Source organism: Melopsittacus undulatus, chromosome 10 (assembly GCF_012275295.1).
Source record: "Melopsittacus undulatus isolate bMelUnd1 chromosome 10, bMelUnd1.mat.Z, whole genome shotgun sequence".
NCBI classification, from domain to species: Eukaryota; Metazoa; Chordata; class Aves; order Psittaciformes; family Psittaculidae; genus Melopsittacus; species Melopsittacus undulatus.
In genome coordinates, this window is record NC_047536.1 from 30,360,662 (window position 1) to 30,377,680 (window position 17,019).

Here is a 17,019-nt window from a genome sequence, read left to right on the forward strand (position 1 = left end):
GTCCCACAAATTAAAGCCAATTTTGTCCCAAATCCTTAGGGTATGAATATTACATGGATTGACTTTTGATGCCCAGAGAAGGATGATTTTCGGTTCTTCCTTGTCAATTTTTCCATACTGCTTAAGAATCATAACAAAAACACCTAGAACACTTCCCTGCTCCTTTGTTAAAGCAGATCCCATCATTCTCAGCCTCTCACCCATCCTGCGGGAGGCAATCCACGCAGTTTAAATTCGCTTCCTTTCAGCCTACACCTTTGCTTACATCCAGCAAGCAGCTTGGCTGAGCCCCGCCGCTGGGTCGACAATACATCACTTTCCATGCTCCACGTGGTGGGCACCATTTGTGGTATTTCATGACACGGACCCAAGTGGATGCAGAGACTCAAGTCCTGGCTTATTACCACCAAGCCCTTTTTATCCCCTCGGTCGGTACTTTCCCAACCTGCACATCCATACAATGTTCAATCTCGTTGGCCCCTGTAAAACTCTCCAGGTAAATAGTCCAATCACAATGTTGCAGACCCTCTCAACAACCCCACATCCTCTGGCCTCCAACTGAGATTCCCAACTCATCTACATCCTCTCCCATCCTACCAACTCTTGCTTGGTTATCTTCCCTGTCCTTCAATGATCCAGCTCATTGCCCCAGAGCTTGTCAAGCACCAAGGCCTCAGAGCTCATTCCCAAACTCTTTTTCATGCAGATCTTACCACCTTCACTCCCCAGGCTCAGCACCTCAGCTCCCACCCCAAGAGACACTCAGGCAGGAGACCTCAGCCTTAGCTAAGTATTTCAGAACCCAGAGGAGCCTCCGGTTCATTTCCCCATTTAGCTCAGGCGCTTCGCCTGCCTCCAGAACAGCCCTATGTTAATTCGATTCCCTGTACCTGATTCATGGCAGATCTGGCATCCTGATGCCTGGAACAGCTGTGATTCCTGTGCTGCCGTTTGCTCTGAGCCCCTGAGCGTGGCTGGAAAGAAGGGGCCAGGACTGGAATAAAGGACAAAGAGCTGGTCCAGGCACACCGGAACCTCTTTGTATTTGTAGTTCAGAGAGGATGCGTCTCATCTCCCCAGTTAATCCTTCCAGAGAAAAGCCTGAAGGAAGCAGCTGGAAAGTCTCAGCATATAAGACTTAGTAAAATCTGCCAGTTTGAGGTGGAGGAAGAAATACATCCCCAACACTGCACTTTCACTGCAAGAGAAAACAAGTGTTTTCATTTTGCTCTATTCATCGCCCACCCAGAACCTGCTGTGCTCTGGGGCATGATGGGGTTGGGAGCATTTACACAGAGCAATCCACAGCTCCACAAGCTGGGAAATCCCTCATGGCCCCAAAGCCAGAACCACTTCTGGCCAGTGGGATTTGGCAGCTGGGAGCAGCCTGTGGAGCATCAGTAGCAGGGAAAGATAAAACGTGTCTTGGTGGGCTCAAACACTGCAATGAAAGAAGCTGGTGCCTGGCTGGGAAGCACTAGTTCCCTGGGCTTCAGAGGCAGAACAGGAAAGGACATCTTGAGTTTTACCAATAAATGCACTTTCCCCAGATGAAGTGCTGGGGCCAATTTGTTTCCTACTGGGTTATTTTTAGCATTGAAATGGGCCATTTGCTGCAAACTGCCTGGGAAGCAGCAGAGGGCTGGGGTGCAGACAGCACTGCTGCAGCTCCCGCACCACCCGCTCACTGCCCCGGCTGCTGCACAGCCAGGTCTCATCCGGTGGGATGGAGCCACCACTGCTCCTGCAGCACATCCAGCAGGCAGCAGTTCCCTCCTGCCCCAGGCAGCCTGTGGTGCCCTGCAGTGGGACCCTCTGCCCTATGGGAAGGAGGGTGCCACAGGGACGTGACTGTACAGGCAGACCCTTTGGTTCTGAAGCCACCCGCAGGGCTCCTGGCAGGGGCCATGGTGTTCACCAGGTGCCGCATGGGATATGATGGCTCACACAGCATGACAGAGCCTGTCACCACCCAGGGTGTCCCACAGGAGCCCTACAGGGGTTCAGGACCTTTCCTGTCCCTGCAGTGCAGTGCTGCCTTGAAGGACAGGGGTGAAGATGGCACTGGGGCACCCTCTGAAAGAGCCTCACATATTTGGGATTCATTCCCAGAGCCTTTGCCCCCCCACCCCTGACCTCCTGGCAACCCTGCGAGCTCTGATGCAGGAAAGTCATTTATAGCATCATGACGGTGCTGCGGTGGGAGCAGGATCAGGTCCTGCTCTGTGCTTGGCCAAGGGTTTGGTGTGGGCATGTGTCCATGGAAGTCTGAGGCAGCTCATCTCCAGATTAACCTTATCAGGAAGTGAGATCCCTTTCCAGACACATTCCCAAAGCCTCTCTCCTTCGTCACTGGGGTCCAGGGACTCCTTGCAGGGACCAGCACCAGCAGCAGCACCACAGAGCCTCCCAACCCCAAGCCCCAATCCGAACAGGTTGCCAGCTCTGATTTAACAGTTTCTCAGTGAATATTTCCACAGATTATTAAGCAGGGGCACTATTATTTGATATCTTTATTAGTAAAGCCAGGATGCTCAAACCAATTAAATGAACCAGCTAAAGCAGCCGAGATCAAGATCTTGCTAAAGTAGAGCAGCACCTTTCCCATTTGGTTGCGGTCCAGGCACTTTATGGCAGGTACTTTGTGCCTGGCTGATGTTCAACTGACAGCTTTCCAAGCATATAAAAAACTTATTAGGCTGAAAATAGAGTTTGTGACTATAAACTTTCAAGAGCACTGTCAGCATTTCCAGCCCAGGTCTGCTTTGTGTACAACCACTGTCAGAGCAGGCTGCTTGGGGAAAGCTGGGAGGGGGGAGAAGGATGGGGCTGTGCAGCCCCTTGCAAGGACCCATTTTGGGTAGGAAGGGTAATTAAGGAAGGATCACTAATGGGCTATGAGGTATCAGGAGGTATGGCCAAAGTTTAGCTTGATTGGCACTAGGTAAGGTGGTTGAAGTCAGTCATATGTGGAGCTGTGTCCACCTGCCCTGGGGTTTGAAGCCTGCAAGCCACATCCATGGTGACCAGGTGGAGACAATCTGCATTTGCTTCATTTATATCCAATGCTTCATTAATTCCCTTGTTGAGCTTTCAGATTACAGCATAGAGCAAAGCACCTGCAGCCATCTGAGCAATAGAGAGGCAGGGATGGAAGAGAAGGGAGATCCCAGAGCCAAGAGAAAGCATCAAGGTTCCTGAGCCTCCAGTAACCCTGAGCATGCCTGCAGGACAAGGACAAGTTAGCTCTGGCTAGCGGGGGGGTGTTCACAGAAAGGCTTATGGAGTGATGGGGCGGAAGCAAATACTATGTCCAGGTCATGGACCCTGTCTGTAGAAGAGGACATTGCTGCAGCCCCTTACATGGAAAGGAGGGATTGCTCTGAGCAGTGCTGGGAGTCCTGCTCTCCTCTGGGTGGCTGCAGCTGGTTGTTATTCATATCTCAGTATCTAATCCTCTCTAGAAATTAACTAATCCATTGCTTTAAAAATATCCTGTGGAATCGCGAGGCTGTTATCTAAGTATTAAATGGCATTAAAGCCAGAATAGCTGATGCTTTTACTAAGGCAAAAGAAAACATCTATTTGGCCTTTAAAATAACCAAAAGAAGCAGAGCGACCGGTACTGCACTTCCCACCAATGTCATCCCCTTTGCTGGGGGACCAGGAGCTGTCTGTGCAGACACAGACACTGGTGGGATGCTCCCACCTCTCCCCACGTACACTGCGCTGTGGGACTGACTCAGAGCCACGCTGCTGGTCCCCATTTAGCATCTTTCGCCTCAGACTCCTGAGCAGCTTTGCTTATTTCAAGCCATTAAAACTAGAAAGGCTTTTCAATGAATTCCCTGCCAGCCTGGAATTAGTGGATGTGGGGCAATTAGACATGTTCATTGGGCACTGGTTTAAACACAGATGAGATCTGACTTTGTTTACCAGCCTCTGAAGGAAGCAGCTTCTCAAAGTTCACCTCCGAAGGGCTGAACAAACAAGGTACATTTGTTCCCAGTCACAAGCACCTTACAACAGAAACACATCACTTCGGCTTGTGTTTTATTTTCAGAGCCTTTGCTTTCTCTCTGCCTCCCCATGCAATAAAAATGAGACATTTAATCTCATAATGCAATTTCTCACTGGAAATCAATGGTAAAGTACATTATCTTCCCTGGCCTGATCCTGCGGCTCCAGCCTGACCTTTCTCAAGCACAGTGAGCTTGGGGGGAAAGACAAAGGTTGAGCTGAGGGACCTTAACAGTGGGAAAGCATGAAACTTCCCTGTGCCTTCCTCAGGAGGGACTGTCCCACACAACAGCAGAGTCTGATCTCGTTCATGCCCCCGTGCTTGCTGCAAGCAGGAAAACCAGTGTAAGAACTCCTTCCTCTGTACTGGAACCAGCAGGAGCTCAATCAGCAGCACTGTGTCTGGTCTTCAAGGTGGGATGTCATTGCTGAAAACAGTACTAGCAGCAGGTGAAGCACATCTCCCATAGCAGGCAGCCCCACACTGCTGTGGGTCCGGAGGTTTGACAGCATCCCTGTTATCAGGGCTGTGAACGACACCATGGAGAACACGAACCAGACACATTCCTTCAGCACAGGCTTTGCCGAGTGATTTAGGAGGCTGGAAGCGCTATGATGTTGAACAGCAACACACCGACAGCTTGTGCTGCTGGTGATGGATGCTGGAGCCTGTGCTTTGAATTCGACAACTTTCAGTGATGGTGCTGGCGGGGAGGCTCGGCAAGGCAGTGGGAAGTGGCAAGTGTTCAGGGTGACAAGGGGTTCACAATCACAGTGGGATGTGCTGGCCATGGAAATGCTGAGGGTAGGGCTGGAAGGGGCTCCAGGAGAGCATCAGCTGTGCCCAGAGTGCTATCACAGACATCCAGACAATCTGTTCTGGTGTTTGACTGTCTTCATGGTTAAAAAGTTTTTGTTCCACCCCATTCAATCCTCTTTTGCTGCAATTAAAGGCTTAAACATCCTGTCCTCTCCAGAGAGAGGCGGGATGCATGAAGAGGGATGTAAGCCTGCTCGCTGATTTGTTTTCCTGGTTTGTTTTATTCCCAGTCAAAAGAAAGAGCTTATTTCTTGAAGGAGATGCTATCTCCTGCAACATACGGCTCGATGAAGTGTCTATTTTTGAAAGCGAAAAATAAGAGTTACATAAAAGCTCAGGAGACCAGGAATGAAAAGCAGGGGCTGCACGCTATGGGCTCTGCCTCCTACCCCGGCTGATTTCCCAATACACCAGAGCTGTCCATGGGGCAATGATGCATGAGGCTCCGCTTGTTGCCCTCACCCCAGTATGGGCTGATGGGACCAATGTCCCTGCATCCCTGCATCGAATTACAAAATGGTTTGTATGGGAAGAGGCCTTAAAGCTCATCCAGTTCCAATCCCTACCACGGGCAGGGACCCCTTCCACTGGAGCAGCTGCTCCAAGCCCCTGTGTCCAACCTGGCCTTGAGCACTGCCAGGGATGGGGCAGCCACAGCTTCTCTGGGCACCCTGTGCCAGCGCCTCAGCACCCTCACAGGGAACAGCTTCTGCCTTATTTCTAACCTGAATCTCCTCTAAGTTTTATCCAATTACCCTTTGTCCTATTGTTACAGTCCCTAGGGACTACATGCATGGTATGGACATGCCAAAGAGCTCCACAGAGACACCAGACCTGGGCACACTGCTCTGTCCTGCTCTCCTAAAACAGCACCAGGCCAGAAACCCTCTCTGGTGATGGCTGGCAAGAGTGAAGACACCGCTGGTAGCACAGACTGCAGAGTTCCACTGCCCTGGGTGTGAAGTGGGGACAGGGCCAGCCCGGGCTGCCCTGCAGCCAGTAATCAGTTTGTTCTGCCTAAAAACTGGCTTCATCTTTCTGGTGTAATTAGGCTGGGGAGTAAAGGCAGGAGGTCCTGCAGGACATCCCTGCTTGCAGGCATGGGGACAATCCCAGCAGATGGTGTTGGACCATCCACTCCATGATCATAGTATGCAGTGGCTGCAGTTGTGTATTTCCCTGTCTGTAAGTGCTGTTCCAAACATTCTAACACAGTTTCAGTGACCATTAACAGACTCTGTCATTTATGGATGTTAGCAAGAATTCCAAAGGCTGTGTTGGAACAAAGGTAGGTTTATTTTCCAGGTTTGGTGATAGCAAAGTTACTTGTCTGTTTAAGGATGCTTTGTATTTCCATTCTCCTCAAACGTTACCGTGTGGGGTTTAGAAGCTGAACAATCAAAGAATAAACCTGTTTTTTACCAGCCTGTACTCTGATTTTTGCAAGTGGGGACAGCCCCGGGATACGGCTCCCGCAGCCGGGGACACGGCCCCTTACCGGTGTCCAGGGCCGGCTCGGGGTTTGGGACGGGGCGGTCCCGGTGCCGGTCCCGTTACCGGTACGGGCGGTCCCCATCCCGGTGCCGTCGGGCGTTGCGCGGTCCCGCTGCGGGCGGTCCCGGTGCGCGGGGTTCGGGGGGCGGCGCGCAGGCGGGGCGCGGGGGGGGGCGCGGCGGGGGCCATGCGGAGCCCGGGCTGAGCCGCCGCGGCCGCCCCTCGCCATGAAGCGGCAGAACCTGCGCACGGCCGCGCTCATCCTCTGCATCTTCTCCTACCTGCTGGTGGGCGCCGCCGTCTTCGATGCGCTGGAGTCGGAAGCGGAGAGCGGCCGCAAGCGGCTGCTGGAGCAGAAGCGCGGGGAGCTGCGGAGGAAGTACCGCTTCTCCGCCGATGACTACCGGGAGCTGGAGCGGCTGGTGCTGCAGGCCGAGCCGCACCGCGCCGGGCGGCAGTGGAAGTTCGCCGGCTCTTTCTACTTCGCCATCACGGTCATCACCACCATAGGTGAGCGCTGGCACCCGCCTTGTGTCCTGCGCCCCTCCACACCTCTGTCCCGCATCCCATCGTCCCCATATCCCACACCCCCTCAACCCAGCATCTCTCCATCCTGCTATCCTGGCACCACAGCATTCCCACATCCCTACGCTCACCTATCTGCCTGTCCCGCCACCTTTCTATCCCCACTTCCCTACACCCCATCATCCCCACAACCCAGCACCCCCCTATTCCAGCATCTCTCCATCATGCTATGCTGGCACCCCATCACCTACACATCCCTGCACTGTCCTGGCACCTCTTCATCCCCACATCCTTGCACCCCCATTTCCCACTATCCCAGCACTCAATCATCTCGACATCCCCCTATACCAGCTCCTCTCCATCCCTCCACCCCTGCACCTCCACATCCTCCCACACCTCCACGGTCTCTGTTGGGTTGCCTGCCCAGGAGAAGCTGATCTCACCCTTGCAGGGCTGGGGCATCTCTGGGTGATCCCCCATGCCCAGTGCTGGGAGAGGTAATCCACGGATAGGCTGGAGGCCACCCAGTCCTGGGGGACACTGGTGGTGCCGCTATGGCTGGGGCCACACAATGGGACATACACGATGTCCCAGGGAGGCAGCAGCACATGGAGCTCCTGCAGCACCTTCAGGGCAGGCAGCTGAAGAAGCTGGTAGGGGGATGGAGATAGGAGCCAGGCAGTTGTAGCCAGCAAGCCAGGCTGAAGAGCTGGCCGAGAACTCTTGGCTTCTTTGCCAGCTCGAAACTCCGGGTGTTTGGCTGTGTGAGACCCGGTGCAGGTTGCCAGGACAGCCACCAGACACCGAGTGTGCTCTGCAGGGAGCCTGCAGGGGGATCAGTGTCAGCTCGGAGGGGAGTGATGAACCTTATGAACACCCCCCTCCCGTGGGCACTTACCCACAGCAGAGCCCAGTGCCTTGGTCTGCAAGGGAATGAAACTACATTGAATAAAGCTGCCTCAGTTCTAGGTGAGGTGACCACATGGGAGTTGAGCATAGCTTAATTAATCCACCTTCATTAACCCACACACCCCAAGCAGCCTGTGGATGTAGAGGCACGGGATCCTGTGCTTGTGTCAGCGCTTGTGCTGGGATTTCAGCGAGCAGATGTGCTTTGGAGGCAGGACCCTGAGGCCAGACCCTGCCCTTCCACCTCCTCATCTGTAGGACAGGGTAACATGTTTGATAGCTGAAAGCACCATCCCTCAGGACAAGGGGTGATGGGATCAACTGTGCTGTCATCAGGGGACAAGAGGTGCGGAGGGGCAGGTGACCTGCAGGCTGTGCCCTGGGGTGCTCCGTGTGCCCCCCAGGATGTGCTGTGGGGCTTGTGCAGCAGCCATGCACGTGGCCAGCAAACAGCGATGAGCTCAGGACATGGCTGGAGTCAGGCCCCATGTCCTGGGGTGGGATGAATGGCTCCAGCGAGCATCTCCATCACCACGGGACAGGTTATAGCTCCGTTTATGTTGTTTCTCTGCTGACTGTGACAAACAGTTGCTGAGCTTATCACAAACCCCATGTGGTAAATCATCCCAGGTGCCATATTTCTAAAACACTGGCACAGCAGATCTGTGTTGGGCTGTGCTCCAAAGCTCAGATTTAATGTTAATGTAGCTCTGTTTACTCTTTCTAATTCTCTTTCTCATTTCCAAAGCATCAGTCAAATGCTCTTTCAGCAGTCTCTCAGGGTACCACAACTGTTTCTCCACTCACTGCTCTTCTGGATCATTATATTCACCTCCTCATTGCTGCCCCTGTATTATCTTGTAGCCTAGGACCTGATAATTGCACTCAGTTATTAAGCCTGGATCTGAGTGGGGATTTTTTTGCCACTGCAGTCTCACGTCTGCTCTGTATTCTGTGAAATGTGGCATGCAGGCATTAAGTTTATCAGCTTTGATTGCATGGGTTTATGGACAGACAGAGCAATCAGAAACCAGTCCCTTCCTGCCAGCTTGTAGATGGGAGCACTGCATGGCTCAGGATAACACTGTCCTCAGCCTCCAAGCCCCATCCCAGGAGTTTCCTGGAGCAGGAGGTGTGCTCAGGAGCCTGGGACAACATGGTTATCCTCCTCCGGTCTTCCCATCACTGCTACCAGCTTCCCTGAGTTCTGGAAATGCACTGGAAGCAGAGACAGAGGTGAAGCCAAGTCACAGCTTTGAACAAGGCTGGGAAATGAGGATGGTTTCCTCTGTTCTTCACACAAAAATCACATGAATACCTGCAGAAAAAGTGCAAATAGAAATGGGTGTTTGCTCAAGGCCACGCAGCAGCACGGGAAGGAGCCAGCGCTGTTCTGCAGGCGCCTTCAGAAGGGAAGTTTCCAGCCCTGGTAGTTTCTCATAGAAACTCAAAAGAGAGCCTTGGATGCCTTTGGATGCCTCCCCACGCTGTGTGACTCCATTGCACTGAGTTCGTTACTCATCCGCGGAGGTCAGAGGCCAGCGATGCCTGCACAGCTTCTATAATTAAGTGAGGTGGTGCAGAATCACCGAGTCCGGAAGCTTGCGGTGGATGCCTCATTACAACTCCCAGGATAATTGTGTGTGTCCTTGAGTCACAGCTCGCAAACTTGGAGCAAGTGGGGAAATTAAATCTCAGAAGGTGTCCAAGGACAACCTTGTCCTCCTCGAGCTCCTTGTCCCCGGGACAAGGGCTGACAGGGCTGTGGTGACATAAATCCTTCCCTGCATCTAAAACAGCCACAACCCCTGCTTTTAGGCAGTGCTTTAGGTCTGAATCTTAATGACGCTGGAGTAAATCCCAAGTTGTTCTGCAGAAGTCCCCCTAGACTTACTGCTCTTGTGGGGATGGACCCCATAGCACAGGGGCCCTGTAGCTCCTACACCTTCCCTCTTTAGAGACGAAATAAGGTTCTGCCCACAAGATGCTGTAATGTGCTATCATCCCAAGGCTGTAGCATCCCATGGCCCTGTTAGCATTGCCTGCAGATCTGTTAGTGGTTCATTTTCCATTTCCCCATTATCCTGCTTCTCCTCTGGGTCCCAGGGCAGCCTCACTGCAAACCCCAGGGAGGGCTTGACGCCTGCCTCTCCTGTTTCCTCCACAGGCTATGGGCATGCTGCCCCAGGCACAGATGCTGGCAAAGTGTTCTGCATGTTCTATGCCATCCTGGGCATCCCGCTGACACTGGTCATGTTCCAGAGCCTGGGGGAGCGCATGAACACTGTTGTGCGCCTACTGCTCCAGAAGATCAAGAAGTGTCTGGGCATGAGGACAACCAATGTCTCCATGGAGAACATGGTCCTCGTCGGCTTTCTGTCCTGCATGGGCACCCTGTGCATCGGCGCAGCAGCCTTCTCTTATTTCGAGGGCTGGACTTTCTTTCATGCCTATTACTACTGCTTCATAACCTTGACCACTATTGGCTTTGGAGACTTTGTGGCTCTGCAGAAGAACGAGGCTTTGCAAAAGAAGCCCCCGTACGTGGCTTTCAGCTTCATGTACATCCTGGTGGGCCTGACCGTCATCGGCGCCTTCCTCAACCTGGTGGTGCTGCGGTTCCTGACCATGAACTCTGAGGACGAGCGGCGCGATGCCGAGGAGCGAGCATCGCTGAGGAGAGCCCGGAACAACATCCACCTCAAGCCCAAAGAGGACAGCCGGAGCAGCAACGCCATATTTCTGCCCGCGGAGGACAGGACGAGCCAGATGAACCTCATCCCGCTGATCCAGGAGGATGCGGAGAGGCAGCGGTGCCAATCGGCCAACTCGGCGGCCGCGGTCCCCTCCTTCTGCACGTGCCTGTGCTACAGACCTCAGGTGTGCGGCAGCCCGGTGCCCTCGCACCCCGAGACGCTGAGCTGCCACACCAACCCCGTCTATTACAACTCCATTTCCTACAAGATCGATGAGGTGTCCCTGAGCACGCGGGGGCAGACCGGCTCCTCCCCGGGGAGCACTCTGTCATCCAACAGCCCTCGCTGCCGGCAGCACCCCCGGCTGCGGAGGAAATCCATCTAGGAGCATGTGCCGACCTGCACTCGGTGCTCGAGTCTTACTATGATGATAAATTAAGAACAGAGATGTCAGGTTCTTCTTACTGCGCTCCTTTCTTCTCTTCCTTTCCCCTTTCAGTCGGCAGCCAGCCCCACGCAGGGTCCAGCAGGAGCTTTTAAACCCTGTTAAATAATCATTCCTTTTTGCAGGTACTGAATGGCATTGTTCGCCTTTGCTTTTCCCTCCTAAGTAGGTTCAAGCGTTTGGGTCTAAGAGGTCCAGAAGGCTGTAGGTTTGCTTTCCCACCTCCCTGCTCCCCAAACAGAGGCGCTGCTGCCCTCCCACCCTGCCTAACCTCGGCTGTGGCTGCTGCCAGCACTTGCCTCTTGCTACATGGGCTGGATTGCACTTGATGATTGTATCAAAAGCAAAGTCCGTGTTAGGGAGCCCTGCAGCACTGGTGATCTTTAAGCCATCCTCTGACACCGGGAGCAGGTAAGTAGGTGCCATGCAGCACGTCTGCATGGAGAGGCAGGCAGGGAGCAGGATGCAGCCCTGCTGCTCAGCACATGGGGACAGCTTCATGGCATCTCCCACATCCAGCCCTACAGTCTGGCTCAGTGCTGCTGGAAGCTGGAGCTCCATCCACTCACCCACATACCCACCGGCTCATCTTGCCTCTCTACAGGGAGTCCTGCAGGGTGGGATGCCATGTCCCAGTCATGGGGGATGCTGAACTCCAGCCCAGCCACAGCCCTCTGGAATAAAACCAGACTGTGCAAAGGGCACAGCCCCAGGGAGAGCCTCCCTGAACCAGAGCCACATGCAAGGGTTCTGCTGCTCGTGGGGTCATCAGCTAAGATCCCCCTTTCCTCCACCTCTCCTCCAGCTGCCAGCTCAATGAGCACACTGCTCCTTCACCTCCTCCAGTCCCCATGAGCCCATGGGTTTGTGCTCACTGCTCTGGGGTTGTTAGAGTTGGGGGGATCCCATCCTGGTGTGCGTCCATCCCCAGGCAGGATGTGGTGCCTGCACAGCTCCACCTGGGAGCTTGTTTCCAGCTGGTACCCCCAGTGTGGCCTATGTCCATCCTGCCTTGTCTGCAAGGATCAGCAGAGGTAGGAGCCTCATTTCACTTTTCTTTCCCCCCAAAAGGCACGTTTTCACTCTTAGTTCTATTTCAAATACCCACTGAAGAGGTTTTCCCAGAGGAAAATTCCATTTTCCTGGTAGGAAGGCACACAAAGTGCCAGTGTTGGGAAGGCCTCAGGGCAGGCTTTGCTCTCTCCTCCTTTTGTTCTGGGCAGTTTAATAAAAGGTGAATCCAGCTGGTGGTGGTTGGTTATTTGTCACAAGGGGAAGCAGAAGGATGTGTCTGAGCCCCAAACTCCAGCCCTGCCTGGCTGCACGGATTCGCCAGGGCTGGCTCCCCTACCACAAGGGATGTGGGCAGTGTCTGTATCCAGGGATGTTATCCCTGTGGATGTTTGCCGGGATGTCTGCGCATCAGAGGGAGGTGGAGTGCTTGTCCTGGAGCTGGGAAGCAGTTGGGTCTCACCCATCATGGGATGGTGTCTGCCCCTGCACAGGGATGCTCTGGGCTTCTCCACCCACCCTGACCAGTGACTGTGTTTCCAACCTTTCCTGGTGCTGGAGCTTCCCAGGAGGCAGCTGTGGGCTTTGATATAACCCCAAATCTGTGCAGGCTTGTGATGACTGGGAATAGCTTATTCCAGTCTCTGAAGTGGCAGGATTTGGACTTTGAGATGGGTGACGCCCTGGCTGCAGTCCCCCCCATGCTCAGCAGCTGCATTGCTCTGCACCAGTGGCCCCAAAGATGGACCAGCTAAGCCTTGATTTAAATAGAAAGGAAGATGATGGGGGAAGAAAACAACCTGTGAACAGATAAAACAGGCTTAAAAATGGGGCTTCCATTGGCTTCTCAGCTGTGAAATTTCATGCTGATCCCTTTTGTTGCTGTATCCAATGTCTCCCCATCCTCACCAAGGCTGTCAGCCCAAGGTTTGGGGTGGGATGCTGTGGTGCTCTTGCCATCAGAGCTGTGCAGTGGATGGAGATCTCCAGATGTTGAACCTGGGACACATTCCAAGGGACATCCACACCATGGAGCTCATGTCAGGTGGAGGGCAGAGCTGGTAATGAGCTGATGGTGCAGGAAGCAGGGAACCCGTGTGGGTTTATTGTGCTGAGCAGCCTGAGCTGTTGCTTAGTGACTGCCTGAGCCCCATCCTGCTTTTGGAAGCTGGTGATGGCGTGAGGGTGGGAGATGTTCATCATCCCTGGGTACCACACTGAGCTTATGTTGGCTCCCAAGGGAATGCTGCCTCCCCCACACACCCACAGCAGGAGTCACATCAGAGCCCTCACATGCTCCCCACCCAAGAGCTTGCAGCTGGAAGCCATCCAGGACTAGTAGCACCTCTGGGTGTCCTTCCCCAAGGGTCCTCAGGCTCCCCCTGCACCCACACTGACCAAGGGTATTCCCAACAGGCTGGGCCAGTGACAGTGTTTTCTGCCAGCAGCATCTTCACCTCCAGGGTTTCAAAATCAACCTTGATTCATTGTTGACCATGAAGGGTCTTGGGAAGACAACAGGAGCAGAAGGCTCCTGCTAGGGGTAGTGAGCAGAGTACAAGCTGGGAGGAAGCTTAGCTCCATGCCTGGAGATGCCCACAGCCAAATTCCATCTGGAAATGGCCCAGGGAAAAGGTTTGAAGCTGGAGTTGATTCAGAGAGGGCTCTTCCACAGAGAGCACTTGGAATGAGCTAGGACAGCATTGGGACACACCAGGCTGAGCTGCTCTCATTCCCTACAGGCACAAGGAGAAGGGATGGGCCAGCTGAACTCTTAGGTTGAAGATAATAGTTGGTGGCAACAGAGAAAAACACAAAACCCCTCCAACACACTGTAGGAAAAAAAAAGGCTTTATTATCACCATTATCAACATTTTCATTAGCTTAACACTGAATTGTAAATCACTCAATCATTACATAGTGTCTGAATAAAACCTACAGACAGGAAAAAAGTCTATCAGAATCCTCTCCTGACTACAGATGAGTGCCAGCATCCCACCGGCGCTGCCGGGACCGTGTCCCACCTTCCACCCAAGGCAGCCCATGCACCTCGCAAGCCACAGTGGCAGGAAAGCTGCCCGGCCCCATTGCCTGTGTTCCCTCTGGCCCCACGGAGATTACATCTCACCAGATGATGTTAAAAACCTCCAAAAGGTTTTGGAGAGGGTTACAGAGGCCAAAAAAGAGCAGATCAGTTGCCCCCACTCCTATGGAAAGGCAAGAGGAGCGGCAGCAGCTCTGCAGTGCCCCTGCCAAGCTATGAGGGGTTTGTGGAGCAGTTAATGAAGTAAAAAGGTTTAGCCCCACAAAAGCAGCTTTCCCCCCCATGGCCAGGCCCTTGGGCAGCAGGGGGACAAGGCAGAGAGCTGGGGGGGAGACAGTGGGGATGTGCTGGGGTGGTGGCTCCATGTCCAAGCAGAGGCCAGCTCTGCAGCACCACCCGGGCAGTGTGTGATGGATGCTTCATTGCAGAGATGCTGCAGCAGCCTCAGTCCCCTCAGGCTGGAATAAGGCCTCATAACAAGAGGGAAGGGAGAACCCATGTAGGGAGAAGCAAAGGAGGAAAGCAAAGGGAACCTGGAGGAAAGCTCACTGGGAGCTCCCCTTCTCCCTGGCCAGTGCAGAGGCAGCACCATCCCCATCCCTGCCTTCTGCCGTGGGCTGCAGAAGAACCCCAGCTCCTCCCAAGGGCAGGAAAGGAAGGCTCCCCCATGGTTTGAATTGAGAACTGCCACAAAATGTGGGCAGGACACTGGCACCCCGGCAGGGTGTCAGGCCATGGCAGTGCTGCAGGAGGGGGTCTTGGGGAGACACTGCAGCCCCAGCATAGGGAGGCTGGGGGGAACGTGCCCTGGATTCATTCTCCAAACCTCACTCTTCCTCACTTCAAACAATGCCAAAACCAGCTCCAGGTTGAAGAGATGGAATCACCAGAGCAGACACCAGTGAGCAGCACTGGGAAAGGAACAACAGCCCCAAAGAAAAAAGCTGCTGCAGGATTTAAAGTTCCAGGCTGGTGTTCAGTAGGATCTGGAGCCCCAGCAGGCAGCTATCCAGATCTGTGGCACCAAGACAGCTACAAAACCTAGCTCTCGGAAAGCTTGTAGGCATGGCTTTGGCAGATGTGCCTCCATTCTTCCTTTGGGTTGCTTCTGCTCCATCACAGCCCAGTGAGCACAGCTGGATGTGGCCTTGCTGCAAAACAGAGCCCATCCTCCCTATGCACAGGGGGCTGAAGCCCACACAAGGTGCCCAATGTGCAGTGTAAAGGCAAAAGCTGTCTACTGACCCGGCAGAGGGGTTTAACAATACAGCTCTGGCTGCCCTTTTAGCCACAGGAGAGTCATCAAGAGAAAATCGCTAGGTCTCAGCCTCTGTTTGCTGGTGCTCTGTAAAGGACTGGTGTTGGCTCCTTCTCAGTTTCAGCCACTGAAGAGCAAATAACCAAATACTATAAGAAACTTCCCCCAGTTCTTCTCCTCCACAAGGATGAGAGCAGCTCCAACAGGGAAGGGTGGGCAGAAGGGAGTCTACATTACGATGAGAGGTTGAGATTACCCAGGAATGAGTCTGATGCTGCTGTGATGGGTGAAAGGCTGGGGCTGGACACTGAGCAGAGGAGGAGTCTGGCAGTGTGGGTTTAAGCCTCTTTAGCCATGTTTTGAGAATATCTGATCACCTGCAAACCCTCTGGGGAATTGTCCATTCTCAGAGGCACACTGGAAAGCCAGGCAGAGATACACGGAGGGCTCTGGGGTTTTACCAGTGTCCCCAGACTTGGCTGCTGGGTCCTGCATAGGCAAAAGGGCTCAGACAGAGAAATGAGATACTGACTGCACAACCTGACAGCCCCTTCTAAGGGGTTTCACCTCCCTAAGGCTCAAATTCGATAGCTGCAACGTCACTTTAGATGCTTGCCCCAGGTCTCAATATGTCCTGGACTTCTCTGCTGACAGCGCTTTGCACTTACACATCTTTTACTTCTCAAAGCATTTTGCAACAAAAACATTAATTATTTCACTATACATAGTGGCTCCCAGCATCACTGGGCCAAGGACTTGCTGCCTGCGTGGCCCATCTTGAGAACAACATAGAAGGAAATGGAGCTGTTGGAGCAAGGCCAGAGGAGGCCACGAGGATGATCAGGGGCTGGAGCAGCTCCTGTATGAGGACAGGCTGAGAAAGTTGGGGCTGTTCAGCATGGAAAAGCTGCAAGGAGATCCCATAGCAGCCTTCCAGTAGCTGAAGGGGCCTACAAAGGATGCCAGAAAGGGACTCTTCATCAGGGACTGTAGCGACAAGACAAGGGGTAATGGGTTAAAACTAAACAAGGGAAGTTCAAGTTAGATTTAAAGAGGAAGTTCTTTACTGTGAGGGTGGTGAGGTGCTGTCACAGGTTGCCCAAAGTGGTAAATGCTCCATCCCTGGCAGTGTTCAAGGCCAGAGTGGACAGAGCCTTGGGCAACATGGTCTAGTGTGAGGTGTCCCTGCCCAAGGCAGGGGGTTGGAACTGGATGATCTTAAGGTCTTTTCCAACCCAAACCATTCCATAATAACATGAAGACTTTTCCTACAGAAAATGCTGCAAGAAATCCACAGGCAATGAACTGGGATGCTGCTTTGAAGCTGGTTTATTTTCTGCACCACATCAACGGCAGAGCTGACTTAAAATCCAATATCCCGATCCTGCCACTTTGGAAAAATCTTTAGATGAGCCCAGCATTAGCTGACTCCTGAAGGATGGCACAGACCAGCCTGTCCCTGTTCTACATGTTGGGCCCCATGATGCTCTGTGAAGGTGCAATCCCTCTGCCTTGGGTGGAATTTCCTAACAAAATGGACAAATACCACCTATGAAATGGACAAAATAACCCACAAAGCCTTTAAAGAAGAGCAGCTCAATCTGCTGCTTTGAGAAAAAAACCCTCCCTCTACCTTGCCCCTGGTACCTCGAGGAAAATAGGCAGCTGTCAGGCAGAACTCATGTGGCTCCAGAGGCTTTTTTGCTTTATCAGGGCTACAGTGGCAGTGGGAACCATTCTCATTTTGTTACAAATACTAGATAGCCTAAGAAAAACAGGGAGATTAAAACAGTCATG

The 17,019-nt window shown here is 53.2% G+C and overlaps 1 protein-coding gene across 1 annotated transcript; it reads left to right on the forward strand.

The window, feature by feature from the left end:
• Window positions 1–1,690: 1,690 nt before the first annotated feature.
• On the forward strand, window positions 1,691–10,849 carry KCNK15 (potassium two pore domain channel subfamily K member 15). Its single transcript, XM_005146737.2, has 3 exons — window positions 1,691–1,706; window positions 6,560–6,844; window positions 9,936–10,849. The coding sequence occupies exons 2-3, from the start codon at window positions 6,562–6,564 to the stop codon at window positions 10,847–10,849; spliced, it is 1,197 nt and encodes a 398-aa protein (XP_005146794.1). The 5' UTR covers window positions 1,691–1,706; window positions 6,560–6,561.
• Window positions 10,850–17,019: the final 6,170 nt, after the last annotated feature.